At 37.0% G+C, this 16279-nt stretch overlaps 2 protein-coding genes across 8 annotated transcripts in view; one reads left to right on the top strand and one right to left on the bottom strand.

Moving 5' to 3' along the window:
- The window catches only part of LOC106880615 (inhibitor of growth protein 1), a 27983-nt gene extending 15143 nt beyond the window's left edge, over positions 1–12840 (top strand). For 3 of the 4 annotated variants that reach the window (XM_014930651.2, XM_014930634.2, XM_052972452.1), the window contains exons 2-4: positions 5949–6149; positions 7741–7883; positions 10161–12840. In XM_014930651.2, coding sequence (XP_014786137.1) covers positions 5954–6149; positions 7741–7883; positions 10161–10442 — 621 coding nt within the window. In that variant the 5' untranslated portion in view covers positions 5949–5953 and the 3' untranslated portion in view covers positions 10443–12840. Of the gene's footprint in view, positions 1–735; positions 854–5948; positions 6150–7740; positions 7884–10160 lie in introns of those variants that run through there. The other variant, XM_014930642.2, reaches the window with a different exon arrangement.
- A 259-nt stretch (positions 12841–13099) lies between these two features.
- The window catches only part of LOC106880497 (uncharacterized), a 20768-nt gene continuing 17588 nt past the window's right edge, over positions 13100–16279 (bottom strand). For all 4 annotated transcript variants that reach the window (XM_014930476.2, XM_052972453.1, XM_052972454.1 and 1 more), the window contains exons 6-7: positions 15485–15614; positions 13100–13776 (exon numbers count right to left, since the gene is read on the bottom strand). In XM_014930476.2, coding sequence (XP_014785962.1) covers positions 15568–15614 — 47 coding nt within the window. In that variant the 3' untranslated portion in view covers positions 13100–13776; positions 15485–15567. The remainder of the gene's footprint in view (positions 13777–15484; positions 15615–16279) is intronic.

The following is a 16279-nucleotide window of genomic DNA, read 5'->3' as shown; positions in this document are numbered from 1 at the left end:
ATATAATATTATAGGTTTGGTGATGCAAACAAGAAAATTGAACTCAAAAACGTGAATTCTATTACACGGGTTTTTAAATTTTTTATGTTAATAATCAGTTACAGTGACTCCGGGGCCGAGAGTTTCGTGCGTTAATTTCTGTCAATTATTAATTAAAAACCGTGTGTCTTTGTGTGTAATCCGTGTCCGCATGGAGGAATGAGAGGTCAGCATTTTCAAAGGTAAATTGGCCCATTGATAAGTTTCTCTCAAATATTAAAAGACCTAGAAATGAAAACCGCTCCTTTTCTTATCTGAAACGGAAAGTGAACTGAGCTTTGGTCCTTTTACGAATCGTTGGAATTTATGAGAAAAGGAACGGACAATGCAAACGAAAATAAACTTTGGAATGATGCAAGAAAGTACTACACTCTGAATATTAATGGCAAAGATAAAATGACAGCTTTTCCCCGTCCCCAAATCTTAGTGAATAAGCTGGACTGGGTGTTTATACATTGATGGTCGTTTTAGGCTTAGCCAGACAAAACCAGTCTACGTGGATGTTATACGTGTCCAAGACATCATTTCTTCTGCATTTTCTTTTTTCCTCGTTATTCTTTCCTCCATGCTCTCGTCTAAATATTTTCTTAATACTTCAGAATACTCCAATATCCTTCAACTTTGTCCTCAACTGGATTGTGTGGAGTGTGCATTTGAAGATTTCCTGGATATTACTGTGGGATGATGCTTTTATGAACACTGACATTGATTGTGCTGATAACATCACAATAATTGGTGAAAACTATGTGAATATCCAATCAGCCATTGAAAGCCTCAGTTAATCGAAGTTTTTGAACTCAGTCATATTCCATAGGTGAGACCCTATGATATTGGAATTTAGTTTGCATGCAGAAGATTCCCTTGAGGAAATTTGAGCTCATGACCTCCAAACAAGTAGATATATCACTTCTATTCAGTTACAAATACCTTCCCTTCAATGCTTGCTGCATTTTTTTTCATACTGCTACTGTCATTTGTATCATCATTACCAGAAGTCAAGCTTGAAATTAATTCATAAAACTTTCGGAAGTAGTTAATTCAGGTGCATATATATTCCATGCAAGTGCTGTAGAGTGATGGTAAACTCAGTCTGCAATGCAGGTTCAGTTTCTGCTTGGAAAATTTATTTTACTCTTTCTTTATATCTGCAATTTCTAGTCCCTCAGGCTGACTTGGGCTTCTAACACGTTACTTGAAGATAAAGCAGTAGGTGATGATTCAGCAAACAATCAGATTTGGATTGATTTTAATGCATGCACCATATAGTGGCAGTATGCACCTAGTAAGTTGAATTTGCTTAACCAATTTAGTTACTAGTTAAGCAATTTTATTTCACTTGACTTGCATTGTTACAATTTTTATCCATTGTCATTAGCCTCGAGCAGGATAAACTTTTATTAAGCCAAAACATGAGACAGGGTGGATGGAACCTCTGTGCATTTACTCAGCCTTCTAGAATTAGTACAAAATTATCATTAAACAACACCCTATTTACTTAAACCCTTCACTCACTATGGTACTGAGGCCATCAAAAACTTTTCGTCACTGATCTTGAGTCTGGGCTGTCTTCTTCTCCCAGGTCTTGTTGGTTTTGAATTATTGCCACTGCTTCTTTAGCATTACTTTTTTCTTAGTAGGAGTGTTGGTTGTACGCAAATTCATTTTTACCTCTAGGAAGATGTGGTCCACATTAGTTTGGCCTCTGTCCTTTGACTTATCCAGCCTGAGAAACCCTACTAGGGGCTTGCACTCCACTGCCATATCTCTCAGGATCATCGAGGTACACAACTCACCATGCTGCAACAAGGACTGGACTTTGTGCTGGGAACAACAACCCACTAACTTTTCAAAAAAAAAAAAAATCAAAGAATATCCTGCTTGGATTGCCTTTTGATCTTAGGTCTGCTCTCCGACTTTTGACTTTGGGTTAAACAACAACATTATAAAAGGGCATTTTCATTCAGTGTCTGTCACTGACATCAGGCATGAGCAACTGTGCTTGAGAAGCAGGTTGCACGGGACATGGTTCATCATCAGGTGGGCAGCTCTCCTGACAAGATTCAACGTAATATTTAGTTATGCCTGCCTTTCAGAAAGTCCTATGGGTCACATGTGGTTTGTGTGCCTCAGTTTTTCCCATGAATAACTTTGATATTGTGAATAGGAGGAGGTTTGTTTCTTTCTCTCTGATATTTTTTCTCTCAATTTGGAATTTAGAATTGGTAAAGTTGGTGTTTTCATAAACCAAGATACAATTGTATTGAGTCTGAAATTGAAATATATAATAATATAAAAGAACTAAAATTTTTGTATGAATTAAATCTTATTTTTAGTTTTGATTTAATTTTTACTCCTTACCCCTTCTGATTTCTTCTTTTTTTTTTTAGATTCAAAGTATGCGTGTATTGATGAATGGTCAATTATGACATGATGCTAGAGTGTGGGGTTTCAATGTCTTACTAGTAATTACATAAGATTATCTAAGTGGAGTAAATTAGTTTGCAGTGAGGAAATCATAAAGTTCCAGGCAAGTCCATTAATGTTAAAGGTAAAATAATTCAATCCATGCTATACTTAAGAAGACCTGCCCACCACAAGAAGTGAGATCCTAAAACCATGATGCCATGTAAAAGGCACAGGTGCTTGTGTCACTTAAGCACTTGTGATGGTGCCACATTAAAAGCACCCAGTATACTCTGTGGAGTGGTTGGCATTAGAAAGGGCTACCAGCCATAGAAACCAGGCCGAAACAGACTATGGAACCTGGTGCAACCTCTGGTCTTACCAGTTCCTGTCAAGCTGTCCAACTCATGCCAGCATGGAAAACATATGTTAGATGATGATACTGATGATTTTGTGAACTTGTACTTACTTATATAGACCGTTGCTAATTTACATTTACAGATAGCAAATGAATGGCAAAGTTGATAAGGTATTGGAGAGTTTGTAGCAGGTCATGAGGTCTTCATTACCAGTTACAGACATTGTGTCTCCAGGCAAGAAATTTAACCATTTCATTACCATTTTTCTATTGAAATTCACTGTCATACACAGTAATAAAATATCAGATACTGTTTTTCAATGCTAATATTGTATATCTGAAGAGAATCTGACTTTGCAAGAATGTTGGAATCTTTCTTCAGTTTTTGTGCTGTAGCTATGAATAACTTCACTTTTGGAATGCAAGCTATTATTGAAATGTTACCTCTTTGCAAAGTTTTTTGTTTTTATTTTCGGTATTCTGAAAATTGCAGTGTAAGACAACAGACACTTTTGTTCTTGGGTTGCTTCTTTTCTGTAGAATTTCTCTTTTTTGAGTCTATCATTGTTGAGTTGCAGCCAACTTGGACAATTGGGCCCCCATGATTTAGGTCCTGTAGCTGGTGCTTACCAAATTTTCCCATGTGTGAGTAAATAAAACTATGGTCAGGTAAATTACTGATGATAGAGGGTGCACTATATAATTAATGCGTATTTTGTATTCTGTGTTCAAAGGCAGTTTGGTGCCCTCTGACACATTTCTGGAATCTCCAGGATAGGTGGAACTTTGTAGCCCTGAAAAGCAATTCACTCAGGAGAAGGCCACTCCAATGTAAAGCCTACAACTTGCTGGTCACTGCAACCATATTAGCCTACTGAGTCCACTGTGGTCAGACCTCAGTGGGATTGGACTGCACTGACTGGCTCAGACTTTAAAACCTAAGTGCAAGCAGGAAGGAAAACACTGTAGAGTCAAGGATTAGTTTACACAATAGCTTGAGGACCTGAATAAACTGCCGTCACTCCTGAATTCGAAGTCAAGAATGGGCTTGCAGAAGTCAACAATTAGCTGCTCTGTTATTCATCTTCAGGTACTTACTATTGAATCAAGGTCCTGGTTTTGATTGGCACCAGTCTTGAATGACTAGCTTGCTACAAGCTGTTCTATGTAAGTTCATTATCCATAGGCATCTGTCACTAATGGATATACTACAAGACTGTCAAGCTTCTATGAAGTTGCTCGATTGGCAATAAATACCTGCCAAATCTCATCCTGGCACCTAGGATAGGTGTGGTAGGCTAGATCTGACTGGTTTAAACATAAAACGGCTTGAATATTAGGGCCTGATATGACCGTTTAAATACTAAAGGGTTAAAAGTAACAAGTACCGGAGGCGATTCAATTTGCCTCTTCAAGGCATTACCCCAGCATGGCCAGAGTCCAGTGACCTGTAAAAGCAAAAAGATAAATAAATAGTTTCTATTAAATTCATTAACAAATTGATCTTGTGTCTTTGGTTAGGGTTAATTTGAGGATGACAATGTTGGCAGTCATTGAGTTAAATCACATTCCAAACATTACCATTTTGTCATTCTTTTTTAATGAGCCTTCTCATTGGGCCTATATTACATGCTTTAATATGCACTTTAATTTTTTTTTTTAATTGTTGAAATTGGGTTGTATCTAATACGCCTGTGCGTCTTTTATGCCATCCAATATAGTAGTAACTATTGATTTGATTGGATGGGAACGGATGGGAAGATTACAATCTATACATTAGAAGTCAGTTTCAATCTTGCTTGCTTGCAATGTTACCCAGGCAAATAAGCGCATAATGGGAAAATACTATGAATTAAGAGTTCCTTGAAATGTTAATAGGAACGGAATGAAACAATTTTCGCGTAAATTGGAGCTGTAGTTATTGAGATACTCGAGGTTTGGTGTATAAATACTCAAAACGGTGCATAACGTGAAAATGTCCCAGATTTAACTTCATCCCGAAAGGGAAAAAACTCTAACCTTTCAATTAGACTGATTTGACAACGAAAATATACGATTTAAAAAAAAAAATTTTACCGTAAGTATATATACATACAACTTTCGACAGAGTAAGTCTTGTATACAACTTGAACAGACATACATATCAGTACATAAACATACGTTTACATATGCATATACACACATGCAGACACGTCTACACACTTACATAGGTAAATTCTCACATACATATACATGCATAAACACATGAACTTCGTAATTTCGGTGTGAAATAGTTTTTTTCCCTGTTTTTTTTTTTCGAGTGCATTCAACGTTATCTCACCTACAAAGATTTAGCTGCTATTTCTAGCACATGCAGTGCGACTGAACTCAAAACCATTGTGGCTGGTAAGCATGCTTCTTAACCACACAGCTGTACCTGACCCCTTGATAAAAACCTAAATATCCCTCGATCTCATTCATTCCCTTTTATAAGTGTGTGGACCAAAAACCTGTGTATGCTCTCTCACTCTTTCTCTCTCTCTCTCTCTCTCTCTCTCTCTCTCTCTCTCTCTCTCTCTCTCTCTCTCTCTCTCTCTCTCTCTCTCTCTCTCTCTCTCTCTCTCTCTCTCTCTCAGGGGTGTGAACCAAGCCCCATTATATGTTTTGGCATGGTTTTCTTAATAGATGGTTGTCCTTCTTTCCTAACACACACACACACACACACACACAGAATTTCTGTTTAAAAGCTCCCATTTATAGTGCATACAGTATGCAACATTTCATTTCATTTCAAAGTTTCAGCTCAGAGCTGCGGCCATGCTGATGCACCACCGTGTGGTTCAACTCAAAAATTGTAACCATTCCATCTCTAATACTTTTAATAAATACATAGGTGTGGACATAACAATTGTCACAAACTTTCGTCCTCTCCTTTCTTCGCCATAGAATGCCATAAAAACCCATGTAATTTTACACCTTTGTAATTTACGCAAGTGATTTTCAGGATAAAATTTATTAAGAAAAGCTTCTACTCAAGTAAAATTCACACCCAAAAGTTTTCAGAATTGCCAACATAACCAGGGCTAAAAGGTTTTCAATTTAGTTGTAAAGTTTCTTGAATTTAATTTATAATGCTATACATTTTTATCCTTTTCATTTTATGTTCCAGAAATTATGCAAGATATTAATCGCCATCATTTGTGTATGTATGAAGCTGATGGCCCTGCAAAGCGGAAGTCCTTCATTATATTCCAACGTGCATTGTTAAGGTTCCAAGAAATAGGGGATGAAAAGCTAAATATGATGACCCTTATTATCGATCTAATTGAGAACCGGTCCCGGCAGCTGGAACAAGACCGAGAAAACCTAGGTAAGTCACTGTTTGTTTTCAGTCTTTCATGAAGCACATTTCTAGCAATGGGAAAATATTATCTTGCTTGGAAACGGTGAAAGTTGGTAAGAGGAAGATATCTGGCTGTAGAAAATTCGGCTCAACAAATTCTGTCTGGACCATGGAAGCATGGAAAAGTAAACACAATATTAAGGATGATGATACTGATTATATATATATATATATATAATCTGTGTGTGTGAAGATACATGGCTTAGTGGTAAGAGCTTTGGGCTCACAATCACGAGGTAGTGAGTTTGATTCCTGGATTAGGCTGTGCGGTTTTCTTGAGCAAGACACTTATTTCATGTTGCTCCAGTTCACTCAGCTGTAGAAATGAGTTGCAACGTCATTGGTGCCAAGCTGTAGTGGCCTTTTCCTTTCCCTTGGATAACATCGGTGGCGTGGAGAGGGGAGGCTGGTATACATGGGCGACTGCTAATCTTCCATGAACAATCATGCCTAGGCTTGTGCCTCAGAGGGGAACTTTCTAGGTTCATCCCATGGGCATTCTTGACTAAAGGGGGTCTTTTTGAATACACATGTATGTATAAGGATGTAATGAATAAATTGTCCTCTAAATGACGCAAAAATAAAAATAACACTGACATTTCATTTTAACAGATATATTTACCAAAATTACATTAAAATATCTGGAAATACTAAAGAGTAAATTTATTCAATAAAATCACCATTGGCTTCAACTACAGCCTCCAGACGACTTCAGAATCTCCTGCAACTCTTCTGGACTGTCTCCTTGTTGAAGTTGTTGAATGCTGCCATAATCCTTGCCATCAGTTCATCTTTGGTGTTACAAGGAGTTTTGTTGGTCTCTCGCTCAACTGCATCCCACACATAATAATCAAGAGGGTTGCACTCTGGAGTGTTAGGTGGCCAGATGTCTGACAGCCATGACTGAGTTCTCCTGCTTGTGTGGCATGGTGCAGAGTCCTGTTGCCAAACATAGGGTCTTCCAGCAGCCACCTTCTTGACCCAGGGCAGCACTACCTCCTCCAGGCACTTGATGTAGGCCTCTGTGTTTAGTCTGAGGCCTTGTAGGAAGATGAATGTAGGCATAACATCGCCATCACTAGTGATCACTCCAAACACCGTCATGTTGACTGGATGTTTGATTTTTGTCACTCTTGGTACATGTACTTAGATTACTGTCCTCAGACTGACACCTAAACACTCTGAAATGTTCGTATTGGAGCTTCCAGCGTAGGTGCCAAGCAGTACAGCATGTCGTTTCCAAACTTCTGGCTGAGTGAATTGCATCATGGTGCTGTTTTTCTCACAGCTGGTGCCCAATTGATACTACTATACTGTGCAGTGAACAAAATCAAGTACAAACAATGCGTATGCGTGAAATTAAAAATATAAAATGGCGATAATTTACTCATCGCACTGTGTATATAATAGCATATGTATATATATGTGTGTGTATATATCTATATGAAATGATATATATATATATATATATATATATATATATATATATATATATATATCATAGATATGTATTCATTATGAATTATTTAAAAAAATAATTTTTTAAATCTTTTTCCAGATCCTTCTTTAGGGAAAGACAATGACAAAGAAGATTTGGCCAGTGCCAAAGTCAAACAGGAAAATGACAGAAATGAGAAAGCAGGCAGCAAAAGACAGCGCCGACAGAAGACACATGATATTAGTAAAGATGAAGAAAAGAAGGTAATAACAGTGTGTTAAACTATTGAGAATTATTAGTTCTTCTCTTATATCAGCATGGCTTTGTGGTTAAGTTTGCTTTGCAACCTGGTTTGTGGTTCAGTTCCACTGCACAACACCTTGAGCCAGCATCTTGCAATATAGCTCCTGGCCGACAAATGCCTTGTGAGTGGATTTGGTGGATGGAAACTGTGTAAGCCTGTTTGTGTGTGTGTCTTTGCATCTTTGTTAATTCCCTCTCCTTCACTTGATAACTGGTGCTGGTTTGGTTATGTCACTGTAACTATGGTTTGGCAAAAGGTTTGATAGAATAATTACCAGACTTTAGAGGCAGTGCCTAAGCATGGCCACAGTTTTATATCTGAAACAAGTGAAAGATAAAAGGTATCAAACCATAATGTTGCTGCTTATGGGTTTCCAACAATTACTAACTCGCTACATTTATGATGGTGAGAGTGACTTCAGAGCATTCATCTATGGAACTTAGAAAGAGAATATACAAGAAATTTTTATTCAAAAGCATAGGAGAGCTTAATTGAAATAGTGAAGTTGTTGAGGGGGATTAACTCTGCAGTTCTCAGAATTAAAATCGTATATTTGAAGAAAAATTTTCTGAAAATAAAACTTATTAATTACAGTGGAGCCTCAGTTTATGAATTTAATTCGTTCCTGAAGGCCATTCATTACTCATTATGTTTGTAAACTAACACCAATTTTCCCATAGGAAATTCAAGCAAGGATGTGCACTGTGCGAAAGCTAGACAGCAACTGATACTCCCAGCTTGTCACCAGCTGTTGTGTCCTGCTTGCGTGTCCATTACATGAGACACTGTTGGGAAGTTAATAAAGCAAGTACCAATCAAGTACTGGGGTTGATGTAATCAACTTACTGCTCCCCTCCAAAGACTACTGGCCCTGTGCCAAAGTTTGAAACCATTATTATTATTATTATTATTATTATTATTATTATTGATTGAGAGAGCAGTGCAAGACATTAAAGTGACACTGGGGTAAAATATACGAAGCCCATTATACCCATCATGACTACCTGTCTGATAAGGATACACCAGGCACATACATCACAACTTTATGTGCACAACATGGTGATCACATATCAAGATAAACGGTGCATGACCTTGCAGGTGGGGCCCAGTTAGAATTTTCTTCAGGTTGAGTAGCCCATCCCGCTCAAAAGGTCCCTGAATAAGGGTTGTTTAAGGATGTTGAATGACACACCCATGTTTCCAAAGGTGAATTATCCAAATCCCAAAGAATTCCTCTCAACACATGGCTATGATGCTCCCTAGCTACTTCTGCTCGTGATCAGAGATGCACATATCATCAGCCACTAAGGCACATGCTCAACTGGTAATGGTCAAACAACTGACAAGCAAATCTGTGGTATTGAGCAGAATATTTGCTGTAGTCCATCTTTTATACCAAGACAAAACCATGTACATGATAACACTTTTAATCATTTAAGATGAGAAGCCATAAGAGCCACTGCCTGGTACTGCATCTGGGCAATTATTATTATTATTATTATTATTATTATTATTATTATGGCAGTGAGTAGCAGAATCATTAGCACACTAGACAAACTGCTTCCCAGCATTTCTTCTGTCTTTACGTTCTCAGTTCAAATTCTGCCATGGTGGACTTTGCCTTCATCCTTTCGGGCTTGCTGAAATAAGTGCCAGTTTGGCACTGGGGTCGATGTAATCAACTTGTTCTTCTCTTAAAGTTTCAAGTCTTGTGCCTATAGTAGAAAGGATTATTATTATTATTATTATTATTATTACTCAGGTGGCGAGTTGGCAGAATTATTAGCATATTGGGCGAAGTGCTTAGCGATATTTTACTCATCGCTACATTCTGAGTTCCAAGTCCACCGAGGTCAGCTTTGCCTTTCATCCTTTCAGGGTTCGTATTGTAACACCAGTTGAGCACTGGGGTCTATGTAATTGATTATCTCTCTCCCCAAAAATTTCAGGCCATGTGCCTATAGTAGAAAGGATTATTATTATTGTTAAGGCAGCGAGCTGGCAGAGTTGTTAGGATGCTGGACAAAATGCCTGGCAGTATTTTATCTGTTGCTATATTCTAAGTTCAAATTCTGCTGAGGTCAACTTTGCCTTTCATCCTTTCAGGGTCAATAAATTAAGTACCAATGAAACACTAGGATCAATGTAATTGACTAGTCCCTGCTGCCAAAATTCTAGGCCCTGTGCCTTTAGTAGAAGGGATTATTATTATTATTATTATTATTTTCTGTTTCAGGAGGAGAAAGACAGAGTGCCAAGAAAGAAGAAGAAGAGGAAAACTAAGAAAGAAAAGGAAAGTGAGAAATCTCCAATTGATCCGCCTATTGATCCCGATGAGCCAACATACTGTGAATGTAACCAGGTGTCGTACGGAGAGATGATCGGCTGTGATAACGACTTGTGTCCTATAGAGTGGTTTCACTTCAGCTGTGTAAACTTAACTTCCAAACCAAAAGGGAAGTGGTACTGTCCAAAATGTCGTGGTGACAAGAGCAATGTGAAACGACAGGACAAGTAGCTCTCAATCTGTCTTTTTCCTGAACAACTCATCTCATCTCATCCCTCATGTGTGCTTGTGTGTGTGTGTGTATGTGTGTGTGTGTGTGTGCATGTGTGTCTGTCTCTGTGCCATGTATGTTTCAGTTTTATATACCATGGTGCAGTTACTCTCAACCATTACATTCAACAAGAACGACAGCAACATCAGTAATAACAATAAAAAAAAAAAATGAAAGAAACAAATATCTTGTTCAGTAAGACACTTCTCACATTCAACAATTTGTTAGGAAAATATTAGTATTATTATTATTATTATTATTATTCTAACTCTTTGTTTAGCAGTCCTTCACCACCACCCCTGCCCACTTCCTGTCTGTTTCTCTAAGTGTAGTGTGTGTGTCTGTGTTCTATTAGGACATGACAACATATTGCTGTCATGGTAACTTAGTTTTTCTTTACCCCTTCCACCCCATGTCTAGTGTAATGTGACTAAACAAGACCAAAAAAAAAAAGGAAGAAAAATGATAGTCTGTTGGTTGTTGAGTGAGTAACTGAAAGTGAAGCTAAGATGGACATATATATACATGAAAAACATCAATCAGTTTGGTTGTGGATTGTAGCACTGGCAATTTATTGTAACCTATATCATTAGTATTATTATTGTTATTATTAGGCATTGAACGAGCAGAATCGTTAGCACGTCAGACAAAATGTTTAGTGGCATTTCATCCATCTTCACATTCTGAGTTCAAATTCCACTGGGGTCAACTTTGCCTGCCATCCTTTTGGGATTGATAAATTAAGTACCAGTGAAACACGGGTTGATGTAATCGTCTAGTCCCCTCCCCGCAATTTTCAGGCTTTGTGCCTATAGTAGAAAAGATTATTATTATTATTATTAGGCAGTGAATGAGCAGAATTGTTAGTATGTCAGACAAAATGCTTAGTGGCATTTCGTCCATCTTTACATTCTAAGTTCAAATTCTGCTGACTTACACTGCCTTTCATCCTTCAGGGTTGATGAAATAAAGTACCAGTCAAGTACTGGGGTCAACATAATTCACTGCCCCGTCCCACTCAAAATTGCTGGCCTTGTGTCAAAATTTGAAGCAATTATTATTATCATTATTAATTTTATTATTATCATTATTATTATTATTATTATTATTATTATTATTATTATTATTATTAAGGTGGCAAGCTGGCAGAATCGTTAGCATGCTGGGCGAAATACTTAGCAGCATTTTGTCTGCCGCTATGTTCTGAGTTCAAATTCCGCCAAGGTCGACTTTGCCTTTCATCCTTTCAGGGTCGATAAATTTTGGGCCTTGTGCCTATAATAGAAAGGATTATTAATATTATTATTTTTATTAGATGAATTGGCGGAACTTTTAGCACATCAAACGAAATGCTGAGTGACATTTCGTCTGTCTACATTCTGAGTTCAGATTCCACTGAGGTTGACTGTGCCTTTCGTTCTTTTAAGATTGATAAAATAAGTACCAGTTGAACTCTGGGGTTGATGTAATTGACTTATCCACTCCCTGAAAAATTTCAAGCCTTCTGCCTATAGTAGAAAGGATTATTATTATTAACACTCTGGGAAAAATGCTTAGTGGTATTTCGTCTGTCGTTACGTTCTGAGTTCAAATTCTGCCAGGGTCGACTTTGCCTTTCATCCTTTCAGGGTTGATTAAGTAAGTACCAATTATGCACTGGGGTCAATGTAATCGACTTAATCCCTTCCTCCAAATTTGAGGCCTTGTGCTTCCAGTAGAAAGGATTATTATTATTATTATTATTATTATTATTATTATTATTATTATTATTATTGTGAGACAGCGAGCTGGCAAAAATTTATGTCAGATGAAATGCTTAGTGACATTTCATTGGCCTTTATATTCTAAGTTCAAATTCTGCCAAAATCAACATTGCCTTTCATCCTTTCGGGGTCGATAAAATAAGTACCAGTTGAGCACTGGGGTCAATGTGATCACCTTTCCCCTTCCCCCGAAATTGCTGGCCTTGTGCCAAGATTTGAAGCCATTATTATGATTATTATTTTGAGAGAGAGAGAGAGATAAATGAAACACTTAGCATTGTGTAAATATTTTGATATGGTTTCATGCACCTTTCCTTGATGAAAGGAAGAATAAATGTCATGCTATAAATATGGTTTTTCATTCACAAAAATGACAATTCTTCATCCTACCACAACCACAAAGAAAAAAATGTATTCATATAAAATGATTTAAAGCAAAAGCGGAAAAAAAAATGTACTCACAAACCATTCTCTGATATTTTGCCAGAGACTACATCAATCTAAAACTTTCATCAAGTAAACATTTTTTCCTCTTCATTCCTGTCATTTCATTAAATTAATCATTATATCTTAAAAATATCAATTTAGAAAAGTATTCTTGTGTTGTTGTTTCTTGTTTTTTTTTTTTTCTATTTTTTTTTCTGAAAACAAAACTTAATCCATTGTTCTTTCTCCCATTATTTATTTATTTAACAAGAACCTGCTCTGTCCCATCTCTTGTACTTTAACCCTCATTTCCAAACTTAAAGATGCTGTGATCCACACCTCTCAGCAAAATATTACTTACTTATTACAAGGTAAAGGGCAAAATTTTGTTGATGTAATATTTGTTGTCTCATCCTCCTCCTGTTATTGGTACTCAATTTATTAACTGTGGAGGGCTGAAGAGTAAAGTGAATCTGAGTAATATTTAAATACAGAACACGGAAAAGTGAACCTAAACGCTACAATTTATAGTCTTGCTCTATCATTTCTGCCACTGCCTTTATCATAGCAAGATACTCACTTCTAATACCCAGAATATTTAATGTTTTAAAATGTGAAACCAGAACATACAAATAGATTTATATATCAATGATTTAATTAAAAATTACATTCCAAAATGTTTTTAAAGTCCCTATTAATCTTAAAATTATTTAGAGTAAATCAAATTCTTTTTTAGACACAGAGATGTGAGTTCAAGTCTCATTTTAGATTATTTTAGCAAATTGTGTTCATGATGTTCAAAATAGCATAAAAATAGTTGTTCAAATTCATTTTAGATTATTTTAGGAAATTGTGTTCATGATATTCAAAATAACATAAAAATAGTTGTTGACTTTCATAATTTGATATAGCTTTCTTTCCTAGGTTTCTTAATAACAAATTTGAACTGTCTAGAATCACATTACATTGGTGCTTCCCTTGGTTGTATAAGAATTTCATTAATGGCAACATATTCTGGTTGCGATGTAGCATAAATGCAAGCTTGTGCAACATCATCAGGCTCTAATATCTTTATTTTACTGCTAACATCATACAAATCCTTTGCCTGTAAAATGGAAGAAAAATAAAAATACATCTATAAGTAAATTTAGAATCAACTAGTCAGGTGTAATAAGCTATGCTATTAAAGTACGTGATACAAAAGGAAGGAATAGTGATGTAAGAAGGTTGATAATATGAAGTACAATGTTTATGTAATAAGGATTTACAAACTTTAGGGGCATGAAATAATTGAAAAAATGAAAGGCTGCCTGTGGGACATTTCTATTCAAAGGGTTTTTTTTTAAATTTCTCATTGGTAAGAAGAAAGCTTGTAAAATGGGTGGAGAAATTTGTAGGATTGCTTTGGTCCAATAGTGGTATGTCTGTTATATTTACAAAAGATGTAGTTTTCTATCCAAAGGGTTTTAAAACCTGATATTTATATGCTATTATTTAGTTTTATCTAATTCTCAAAGACAAATGGAACAGACGAGGATGTGAGGTCTAGGATCTGCAGTTTTCAACTGGTCTAGTCCAAAGCCATCTCCTTCAAAACAAAAATTCACTTCTTCAATTCCAATGTCAAGGTCATTCTTCTTAATGGGTTAGAAATTTGGAGGGTCACTAAAGCCATAAAGAGTAAGTCAACAAATGTCTGCACTACATCCTCAAGATCTTGTGGCGAGAGAAAATTTCAAACAGAAGTCTGTGGAATAGAACAAGCTGAACTCCCATCAATCAAGAAATTCTGAAAAGGAAATGGGGCTGGATTGGTAACACTCTAAGGAAGTTTCCAAACAGCATTTCAAGACAAGTGTTAGACTGACAGCCTGAAGGGAAGAGGAAAGTTAGATGACCTAAGACCTGCAAAGGATGTGTTGGGGATGGAGCAAAAACTGGCATGAAATGGTTGTAGCCATAAACTCCTTATGGAGTAATGTGGACTAAACTAAAAAAAATGGCCAAAACAGCTAAAGCTTACATCTCCAGTGTCACATTGTTTCGAGCCAAAACCTCCTCGATATATTGTCCATGTGATAGCTCAGTTCCGTATTAGATTTTCATAGTAAAATATATTTTAATATAAACTTTTGGAAATTAATATTTTGATGTTGACTATCAAAATACATAGTATAAACTTTTACTTTATCCTCGTCAAATTGAGCATCAGTCTGTTAGGAAATTTGTCTAATGTCACAATGAGTAGTGAAACAGCTAATATTAATTATCCGATTCAAAAACTTTTAGGAATCTGATACAGGTACAACACCAACTTTCCAAATGCCAATGGTTCAGAATCTTTTATAATCTGTATAAATAACAAGTACTCGTATTTCATTTCATCAATTAAGTAAATTTAATATTTGTCTGAGAGTGTGTTGGTCAATGTGATCACTCCCAGTTTGCAAAAATAAGTGACCCAGAAAAGCTTTGGAACCAAAGATTTTGGAAAAACATCATTCATCATCATCATCATCGTTTAACGTCCGCCTTCCATGCTAGCATGGGTTGGACGATTTGACTGAGGACTGGTGAAACCGGATGGCAACACCAGGCTCCAATCTAATTTGGCAGAGTTTCTACAGCTGGATGCTCTTCCTAACGCCAACCACTCAGAGAGTGTAGTGGGTGCTTTTACGTGTCACCTGCACGAAAACGGCCACGCTCGAAATGGTGTCTTTTATGTGCCATCCGCACTAGAGCCAGTCCAGGGGCACTGGCAACGATCTCTGTTCTAGATAAGGCAGTAAAAGGAATTAAATGCTAGATACCTCTTGATCTGTTGTATGATTTATTATCTCTGTTTTCACATCACAAGGAAGCCACTTCTAGTCTTAGAGCTTGGGATAAACCTTCAACAAAGAATTTTGATCCAGAATATACAGCTAAACCAGGAAACCCCTGAAAAATAGGGATTAGGAGAAAATGATAAATATATTTTTCATTAGACATATGGTTTCAGATTTATGACAGAAAATTTGATTAGATGAGGTTGATGCCTTTCTGAAAAGTATTAGCAGTGTGAGATGAAGTGAGTGCAGTTTAGAATTGAAAACAAGTCACTGCTGTGATGAGCTGATTTGTTGCAGCTCTTTGGGCATAGATGATTTGGCACAAATGATTAGGTATTCAGCCTGTGTTGACGACTTATTTTGTGGGGCTGGAGCCAAAAACACACACACACATCTGCACACAAAGATACATAGGCAGAAAGAGTGAGAGGGACATTACAATTTAATTGAATATGATTGACATAAACACTCTCCCTCTCTTCAGATACATCATCATCATCATCATCATCGTTTAACGTCCGCTTTCCATGCTAGCATGGGTTGGACGATTTGACTGAGGACTGGTGAAACCGGATGGCAACACCAGGCTCCAGTCTGATTTGGCAGAGTTTCTACAGCTGGATGCCCTTCCTAACGCCAACCACTCAGAGAGTGTAGTGGGTGCTTTTACGTGTCACCCGCACGAAAACGGCCACGCTCGAAATGGTGTCTTTTATGTGCCACCCGCACAAGCCAGTCCAGGGGCACTGGCAACGATCTCGCTCGAAAATCCTA

Source organism: Octopus bimaculoides, chromosome 13 (assembly GCF_001194135.2).
Source record: "Octopus bimaculoides isolate UCB-OBI-ISO-001 chromosome 13, ASM119413v2, whole genome shotgun sequence".
Taxonomy (NCBI): Eukaryota; Metazoa; Mollusca; class Cephalopoda; order Octopoda; family Octopodidae; genus Octopus; species Octopus bimaculoides.
This window is presented reverse-complemented; position numbering and strand designations above follow the sequence as displayed.